Source organism: Sciurus carolinensis, chromosome 4 (genome assembly GCF_902686445.1).
Source record: "Sciurus carolinensis chromosome 4, mSciCar1.2, whole genome shotgun sequence".
Taxonomy (NCBI): Eukaryota; Metazoa; Chordata; class Mammalia; order Rodentia; family Sciuridae; genus Sciurus; species Sciurus carolinensis.
Genome location: NC_062216.1, coordinates 50,882,803 through 50,892,664, shown reverse-complemented (window position 1 = coordinate 50,892,664; position 9,862 = coordinate 50,882,803). Strand labels below are relative to the sequence as shown.

Here is a 9,862-nt window from a genome sequence, read left to right as displayed (position 1 = left end):
GGTTACAGTTCCAAGTAGGAAGGAGATGAACGTGAATTTCAAGGCTGAGAGTCTTTCACAATTTCCCCTGCTTTACTAGAGATGAAAATCCAGTTTAGTTTAACACTCCTAGATTCTCATTCTCCCTCCCTCCCTCTCTGAGGGGGTGTCACCTATGAGGTGTATGACTGTGATGTATCTTCTTTACACCGAGTCAAGTAACCTCCAAACAAGGGGAGCTGTGGGAAGACAGGAGGGCAATTCTTGTAAACAGTCCCTAAATCAATCCTAGCGGGGGCGGAGGCGCGGGAAATTCCACCTTGTTAAAAGCCTAGGAAGCGGTGTCAAGTTCACCTTAGGAGGCCCAGATGAGGAAATCCCCAAGACCCCTGTCCTAGAAACTGCTGAAGGTTGAAGTCACTCCTTTAAGGAAAACGCGAGTTTATTAGTTCATTTTAGGGCCGTTCTTTCATCTCAGTGAGCAGTCTGCCCAATTTCCTCCCAAGCTGTCTGGAAGCCACCTTCAACCCCTCTCCCCTGAGCAGGGATCATGGGGCTGGGCACGCTCGCGCTGCTCGGCTCGCCGGCACCTTGACTGCCTGCACCCCAGCCCCGCGCGGCTCCTTTAAGAGCCGGCCAGGGCAACACGTGCTCGTGACGTCAGAGCAGGAAGTGTTTGAGGAAGTCGCTCTTGGTCGGCTGGTTTAAGATTCCAACATTTTAATGTCTTCAGGGGGGTGTCAGAGCCCCCAGCTTTGCCGCCCCAGCCCCTGTCTCCCCCGCCCCCGGGAACCTGTCCCCTGTCCCGCGTCCCCGCCGACAGGTGAGTCCCCTGGGCGGGCCGGGGGCGCCAGGTGCCTCCTGCAGCCTGGTATCCCCTCTGCCCGGGGCGGGCTTTCCCCCGTCCCGCTTTTCTTTCCCCTCACTGCAGGCTCTGAAGAAATTTCTGTGGAGTTTAAAAATCGGGGTTTTCCGGGCTCGGGAGCCTTTCTCTCTGCCCTGGCCAGGGTGGCTCCAACCCCAGGTGGGTGGTTTAGGAGACAAGCCGTGATTCATTGACTTGTAAAGACACATGTGACGGTGGGGAAGCTCAGAAATAGATTCTCTCTCTGTTCCCTTGGGCAGAAGGCGGGCAAGTCAAGGCGCCCCTCGCCGGAATCAGGTGGGGGATCCCCTTTCTAGGTCATAGGGTGTGGGGCAGTATCTCCCTTGAGTGACTCTCCCCTGCTCCCTTCCTCGACTACGGGTCCGGGGGAGGGTGACAAAGTCCAAAGTTTGCCACCCCAAAGAGACCACACAAGCCGGCTTATTGACAAAATAAAAACGAATTCCGTTTTTTCTTCTCTCACATGGAAGAGCAATAGCATCTCTTACTTTCTCCATCTCCTTGAGTTCAATTTCCCCCCTTAACCTTAACTTTTGTCCTCCACCCCAAATTGCTTACAGAATTAGCAGGGCATCAGTATGAGCTGGTCACCTTCCCTGCCAACCCAGACATGTGGGGCCTGGGAAATGAAAGAACGACTTGGGACGGGGGGATTTGGAAACGTCATCCGATGGCACAATCAGGTAGGGGCTTTCTGCAGCCTGGGCAGAGGCAGGGGAGGACCAGGGTAGGAGGTGGGAAGACCGCCTCCTTTCATTACTTCTGTTCTCACTGTTCTGATTGGACAGAGGAGCTCCTCTTTGGCGTGGTCATATGGGAGGGGAGAAAGGGACCAGGGGAGGGGGCCTCAGGGCTGACTCTCAAACCTCTATTAACTATACTACTTAAATAAATAGTACAAAAAATTTAAGCCCTTAATCTCAATTATGTATTTTACATTATGCATAACTGTTAACATTTGAATATCATGCACTAATACATAATATACTGATAAATGTTATAAAACAAATTTAAAGAATGAGAATAATGAAATATTTTTAATATTTTTAAAATAATGTAAAATTTTAAATATTTGCTAATTATGATGTCTTTCCAGTATTGTTTGTAGTACTATGTGGCACAAAATATACACACCCACTTGAACATGAGAATGACATATTACTAAGGGTAATGGATAAAAGTCCATATTTCAGATAATTTTTATAATTTTTAGTTATTTGGACTTATAGCTTTAGAATATGATGTGATAAGATCCTCATTATGTTTAGTCCTTATGTGTCTGATGTGAGTTTCTGACAATAAAAATGTCAGTTCTCCCACATTTGTGTTTGTGCAGGTAGGTGTTAGATGCACTGAAATTTTCTGTAGGACTTTCCTTAAGCTGCTTGTTCACTGTATGAGAGTTATTTTACCAAAATTGCATACTATAATCAATAGTTCTGCCCAAGTAACTGTAACCTGCCCCTGTGCATCCCCTGCTCACAGAATGCCTATTTTCCTGAGGTTACCTCTGGTGACAGATATGGCACAATACCCCATGATAAATGAGAAGAGTGCTGTGCAGAAGATTAATTTTATTTCCCATTTTTTTTTATTACAGTCTTGGGTAACACCTGGAGAACATATACACAATTTGGAGACCACTCTCACCACATAGCTAAAATTAAGCTCTGACCCAAAATTCAGACCCACTGAAGTCTTTGAAGTACTGGTTGTTAGTTAAGGGCTATTGCGGATCTTTCTTGACTGTAGGTAATAGGAACCTGTCACTTCCCAGAAACGTAGCTGCAGTGAGCAAGGGGGTCCTCAAGGTTGCTACCCAGCTATGTCAGAAAGTCATTACAGACAGTCACTTTCCTGTGTCATTAGTTGGAAAACATTCCAGGCCATGCCCTGAGTCCTGTCAACTTTGAGCCAATGGAAGGACCCCCTTGTGGGTGTCAGAGCTGGAGGGCAGAGTACTGTTCCACAGGTGATAATATTCACATACCCAACTTGGAAACTAGAATTTCAGCAAACTTTATGGATAAGGGGCCCTTAGAAATAAAACTACCTCAAGTCTGGCATGGTGGTGCACACCTGTAATTCCAGTGACCAGGGAGACTGAGGCAGGGAAATCACCAGTTTGAGGCCAGCCTTGTCAACCTAATGACACCTAGTCTGAAAATAAAAAGTTGCAGGGTGTGGCTCAGTGGTAGTGGGCCTCTGGGTTCAATCCCTAGTACCAGAAAAAAGAAGAAGAAGAAAAAGAAATATACACAACTACCTCATATTTGTCCTGGTCAGTATAGCCAGGAGCTAGCATTAAAACAGAAGGGCCAGATCATTCTACAGCCCACATATACCTAGACTGGGTTCTTCTACACAGCCTAGTGCATCTAGAGTCAGCTTAACTGGAGATATCCTGGTTTCCTTCAAAAAATGTTCTGTCAGAATGTACCCTGAGTCTGTTACCTCTAGTCCAAAATGACCTCTATCTGCTCTCTGGGCTTGAAAGCTTTTGCCAATGGAATTTATTTCTGGCTTTGTAGATATGGACCTAAGAATGTGTGTGTGTGTGTGTGTGTGTGTGTGTGTGTATGTGTATTATTTTCTAGTTTTACTGCTTCCCAGTTCTTTCCACTTTTCAAAAGCCTTAATTCTTTATTTTTTTTAAAAACCAAAAATCTGACTCCCACTCCTATTGTTTTAGGTTCCTCCACAGCCTGTCTATACCTTGCCTTCTAGCACCCTGGCTTCCAACAGGGTAATCTGTGAGCCCTGTCTCTGGGAGGAGCCTACCTCTCCTCCTTGCCTTTACATAAATTCTGCCTATTCCTCCAGGAGCATCTCTATGCCACCTCCTCCACCAGCCCTTCTTAATAGGCTGCTTCATTTCCCGGGAATTCATTCTTCCATTGAATTCCTTACCTCCACTCATTTGGCATGACTCCTAGACTGACTTTTTGTCTGTGTGTAGGAGTGTCATGTCAAGATAGGTCAGGTTTTGGATTTCTTTAGATTTACCCCATAGTGGAGAGCATTTTTTTTTAATACAATGTTATTTATTTATTTATTTTGTACTGGAGGTTGAACCCAGGGGTGCTTTACTAGCCAGCTAAGTCCCCATCACCCCTATTTTAGTTGTCAGTGGACCTTTATTTTACTTATATGCAGTTCTGAGAATTGAACCCAGTGTTTTACACGTGCTAGGCAAGCACTCTACCACAGAGCTATATAGCCCCAACCTGCTAAAATCTTACATTAGGTACAAAAATCATTCACTCATTTCATCCTTAAGTATATCAAGCCACCAACAGTTGAACAACCAATTTTTACCAAACTCAGAACATTGAACTGTTAATTCTCAGCAACTCATCCTAGGACGCCACTGGCATAACTGTAGAAGGTGGGAAGACCAGTTAGGAAGTCTTTGGAGTAGTCCAGGTGAGAGGTTGGACTGACTGATAGTGGTGGAAATGGTGGTAAGTGGGCAGAATTAAGAGATATTTTAGAGGTAAAATGAACCAAACTTGGTGGTGGGATAGAAAGGAGGGGCTTGAAGGAGAGGGAGGAGCCAAATGTTGACAAACTTTTAGTGATGTTCACTGCCATCCTTGTGGGTGATTCCTCAGTTTGGGAAGCCCTGAAGTCCATCTTGGGTGCTCAGGGAAGGCCTTCAGTCTCTGTCTAAGATCAGAATGTGAACAGCTGCTCTTTGTAGAATGTGCTTCTGTTCAAAAAAAACCTCTCAAACAGTGCAGCTAAAACACATTAGTATTGGTTATTTAACTCCAGTCAAGCATAATGCCTAACAATGTTCATTTTCCAATACTCCTGTGGTTTATTTTGTCTGCAAGTGGAAGAAAATTTGTGGTTATCACAGGAGAAATTACTTTAAAAAGCCTAAAGCACTGGTATCCATAGTCAGAGATGCCTATTAATCAGGCTCACTATTGAGAATCCATGATATGCTAGCATTAGGGTAGGTATCATACATGCTTTTATTTATTTATTTTTTGTGTGTGATGCTGGAGATGGAATGCAGGGCCTCATGCATGCCAATCAAGTGTTCTACCACTGAGCCACACACCCAGCCTTATCTTACCTGCTTTATTTCTAGTCTTCACGGTAATTCTCATAGGTGAGTAAACTGAAACACAATGTGTTTACCAAATAGGCTAAGCTAGTAAGTAAAGAAGCTGAAAAGTGTACAGCTGTTTGAATCCTGGCTGTATACTTTGACCACTATGGTTTCTCAGGGTAGGGCCCATGGATAGGGATCACGGGGACCTTCCCCATATTTCATTCCTAGTACTCCTTTGTTCTCCATATTCAATCCAAACCATTCTAAAGCATTAAGGGAAACACTCTTTGAAGGACAAAATATGTAAATCTTTCTGGTTAAACCAAGAGCTCCCAGAAGAGTGCAGGTTGAGCATTCATAATTCAAAACGCTCCAAGATCCAAACATTCAGATCACCCACATGACACAAGTAGAATATTCCATACTTGGTCTTGCAACAGTTCACAATCAAAATGCAGCTGCACTTAAAATACTGTATAAAGTTACCTTCAGGCTATGCAAGTAAAGTGCATATGAAACAAGTGGACTTAACGTTTAGACTTGCATCCCATCCCCAATATATCTCTTATATAGCAGATATTCCAAAATAAAAAAAAAATTCCAAAATTTGAAACACTTCTGGTCCCAAGTGTTTCAGATAAGGGATACTTAACCTATATATCCCAGTGAGGAAGGACAGTGTAATAAATGATCCCACCCCTGTTCTCTCAGTTTCTTTGATTTTCCTTCAAAGCATGGGCCTTGACGGTCCTTGCTGTTGGTCTGTCCTTAAACCTCCAGCCCAAAGCTCAGCATAAACCTTTTAGCAATGTAGTTTAGATAGGCCAATATATTTAGTAAGACATAGTTAGCCTACAAAGGAAAAAGAAAAGGAGGTAACTAGTGACTTCAGCCTGCAGCACCTTTTGGGAAAACAAGTGGCCTATAATCATATAGACCTCACTTCAGATCCTGACTCTGAAGTGTCACAATCTTGGCTTTGGGTCACAACTTCCCAAATGCATTTTGGGGTTCTTAGATACTGATTCCCTCAGTTTTGGATTCCCAACACAGTCCGCAGGACTTGGGGCAAATGCCCTCTGGAAGAATCTGAAAACATCCCAGGATGCCTTGCAAATATATTCTCTGTATACTTTGATATAAAAGAGGCTGGGAAGTACTCCTTGGGGTCCTATGAGATGCTTGTGAGGATGGAGGTAATGCACAGGCTATTAGAAATCAAGGTATTATCCTTCCTGTGAAATAGCACTATTCAATACTGGATAATATAGCTCACTTCTGCTTGTCTGTGTTGTAAAGTCCTGAAGATTCTGCTCTGATCAGTGAGTTCACTATGAATTTCCTGGGCATGAATCTAAACTCCATCAGAGATGTAGGAGCAAAAATAGATGCCCCTGTCCTTGATGTTCTTATAACTGAGGTAATAAAATTAGTACTTGGGAATATATTGAGTAAGTCTAAAAGCATGAAATATTATGGAAATAATAATGGCTACCATTTTTCAAATGGCATGTGCCAGCTGTGATAGATGGTCTGTCCACGTTATGTCTTTTGAATACTCAGAAGCAAGGGATCACTTCTTGGAGGAAATGGAGCTTCAGCAAGATCTTGAAAGGAGATAGGTAGCCTGACAGGAAAAGAGAAGACATTTCAAGTAAGTAGAGCAATATTTACATTGGACCAGAGAAAGGAATGATAGTGCTATAGTTAATCCAAAGCTCTCTATGAATCAGATATTACAGTTTCTCTTAATTGGCAGCACTGGAAGGGGTAGAGTCTTGAATAAAAGGTAGAGTCACTTATGGATAAGTAACCAAAGATAAGTAATAGGCTCAACACCGCACATTTGCCAGGTGAAGGAAGGAGTTACATGTTTGTCTCCTGAGCCCATGTTTCTGGCTCTTGTGGGTGAGATTAGAGGCTGTTGTGCCCATTGGGTGTCTGCTCTGCAATGAGTACAATTGAAGGAGTCATAGCCCTCTGGATCAATGCTGAGGAAAGGTTGTTTCCCTCAATAGGTGTAATGAGTTAGGGATGGAGCTGCAGCTGGATTCTGGACATTTTTACTCCCCAATCTTTGTCCTATCCATATAGTCTCTCTGGGCCCAGCTTTGCACCTTCTCTCCAAAACATTCATCTTGGGAGTCGGGGTCTGAGAAGGAATGAGGATATTATTACTAATTGTCACTGTGGCCTGGTTACATGGTTGCCATGAAAACCAGCAACTGGCTTTTCTAGGCTAAGGGTCTAAATGGAGCTCTTGGTTTCCTGTGAGTTTCCCCTGAGTCATTAAGAAGCTAACTTAGGGAAGCTGAGCTAGCCCCTTTTGTTTCCTATGTAAAACTGACCTTCTGGCCCACTTCTGCTAAAGCACCTTTTGGTGGCTACCAGATCTGTGGATGTGTGCCCCCTCACCCCTACTTTTTTTGTACTTTATCATGCACATTTATACACAACTTTTATTAATTAATTTATTTATTTATTTATTTTTGTTGGTGCTGGGGATTAAACCCAGGGCCTTGTGCATGCTAGGCAAGCATTCTACCAACTGAGCTATATCTCCAGCCCCCCACAACTTTTTTTTTTATTGTTTGTAAAATTTGTTCTAATTAGTCAACTTATATATTTTCATGCATTAAAGGCAAAGAATTGCAAACTGTGAGGACCTTAAAAATCAACCACATTCAATATAGATAATACTGTTTGTCCCTTTATTTATTTGGAATATAAGCCAAGTTAAAATTTTGTCCCACATGAGGAATCTACTTACTGAAAAGTTTAATACTGACATGATTCAGGGCAAGTCTCAACTTCCATAGAACTAAGCTAAGATTCTAGGCATTCCAGGCAAAATAAAGTCAGTCGTTAACTACTGTCTGAGTTTCCCTTCTAAGAAAGAAAGAAATTCTCCAGAGTTTCAAAACCATTATCTATAGTCTGTTTCTGTACCACTTAATTGAATTTTGCTTTCTAGAGCAGTTATGTTTTTAGTAACAAAATCATTCTATTTGGATTTCTGTTTTGAATGAATGATAATGCTTTAGAGTTTCAGAAAAATGGGAATGTTTAGAGTACTTCCTAGGAGCAATGAGGGTCACTGTGTAAGGAAAAGTTTATGTGTCTACATCTATCTCAGACATTCCTAAGCCTAGGAAGTTAGGATTTCCCCTCAACTGTAGGGCTAAACTGAGCTGTCTATAAGTGGAAAGTTATTTTTCAACTCTATGTCCTATTATTCCAAGACTTGTTAGTTCACTCTTTTTAGTTTTGAGTTTGGAGATCGAAGTGTGGAATCTAATCTTCAGTCTTTAATGTCAACCTTCATTATAAAAATCTATTCTTGGCTTTAGGATTGGGCAGGTGATGGCTGTGTGTGAGATCCAATGTTTGTGTTCAGCAAAAGACTACAATTTTCCAATTTGTAGACTAACTTATTACATTAATTATATCTAAGTAGAACTGTTTAAAAAGAGTAGGCACTGGAAATGTAGCTTAGTGGTAGAGCACTTGCTTGCCTATTATACATGAGGCCCTGTGTTCAATCCCCAGTACTGCAAAAACAAAAATCAAAATAGAAAATAGACATGTAAGGTAAATGCTTGGAGAGCTTGAGCAAAGCAATCTCAGGCTTTGATGAAAGCAGCTGAAAGAGTGTTGGAGTTATTGTAAATATCTGCTCTCTGGCAATGGAACTGTAATGGTTGAATGATGCTTCCACCTTATTTCTGAAGCTTTGAGTTCTTGAATGCCAGTTTTAGAATTGGCTTATTGATTGATGACTCAGTGATCTTTATTAGACAATTTCTGATTGTGTTTGGGGATTTGCATTGTTCCTTTTCTTATTAGTTGCCTTCTTAGTCCTGCCAAGGATCTTGGCCAGTCTGGTAAATGTAAGGCTTTGATGCAGTTCAGCCACCATAAGGACATGCTGCTGAGCATGCACACTGGGAGACTTGCCACAGTCCTGTGCTTGTCTTTAAGTCCCATTCAGTACCACATGAATGTTAGACTTAGAACATTTAGGATTCCTTTAGTATGCATTTTCATAAAATGAGAAACCTAGGAAAATGGTCTGGTGGGGCTGGTAGTATATCCTTCAGAGGAGCCAACATTATTATCTGTATGGTTGTAGTTGATTTTAAAGATCTTTATAGTTTGCAATTCTTTGCCCTTGCCCTTTTTACATGGAAATAAAGCTTCTACATAGAGTTATTATAATGCATAAAATTTGTAGAATGTTGGTATAGTTTTGAGGTCTTTCCTTATTGTTACATTTACTCTACCATCCTGCAAGGCCATTGCTCCTCCCCAGGTATGTGCTGAGTGTGGGGTTTTTGAGGGAGGTTCTTGCTGCAGATGCACAGAATACACAGGATACTGACACAGGTCAGGGTGTTACTGGTAGTTGGATCAGCTCCCAGGCTGATGCCACTGGAGTTGCAACAAGGGGGAGTGCTGCCCCTTGGCCATCCTGGATGTGGCCCCTGATGGTGCCTGGAGCACCTGAGGCCACAGCTGCCACCAGCTGTGCAGCCTCAGAACGCTTGCTCATATGTGCCCCCTTTGGCTCCTTGGTACACTAGTGATGAGAGATGAGTTAATCCTTAGGAACTAACCATTCAGTTGATTAGTCACACAAAAAAATTACTGATTGCTTTCTCTTCCACTTAAGAAACCACAATGAAGGACCTGGTGCTAATTACTAGTATAGAGGCGAAAGCCCATAGATATGGACAAATCTATAATTTAACAAAGAAAAGAGAAAAAGTGCTGTTTCCCTATAGAAAATAGCTCATTAGTGGGTGTATGCAGTGAAGGAATTACCTGTTATGGAAATTCAGAGGAAGGCAAGGCCCTCTGTGTCAGGAGGACAGCAGTACCTGTACTGCATGATTAGGAGCATAGACTTGGAATGCACAGACCAGAATGGG

General features: G+C 42.5%; 1 protein-coding gene across 2 annotated transcripts in view; it reads left to right on the top strand.

Moving 5' to 3' along the window:
- Positions 1 to 659: 659 nt before the first annotated feature.
- Ikbkb (inhibitor of nuclear factor kappa B kinase subunit beta) overlaps positions 660 to 9,862 on the top strand; it is a 46,455-nt gene continuing 37,252 nt past the window's right edge. For both annotated transcript variants that reach the window (XM_047550575.1, XM_047550576.1), the window contains exons 1-2: positions 660 to 802; positions 1,426 to 1,548. In XM_047550575.1, the coding sequence (XP_047406531.1) occupies positions 1,444 to 1,548 (105 nt within the window). In that variant the 5' untranslated portion in view covers positions 660 to 802; positions 1,426 to 1,443. The remainder of the gene's footprint in view (positions 803 to 1,425; positions 1,549 to 9,862) is intronic.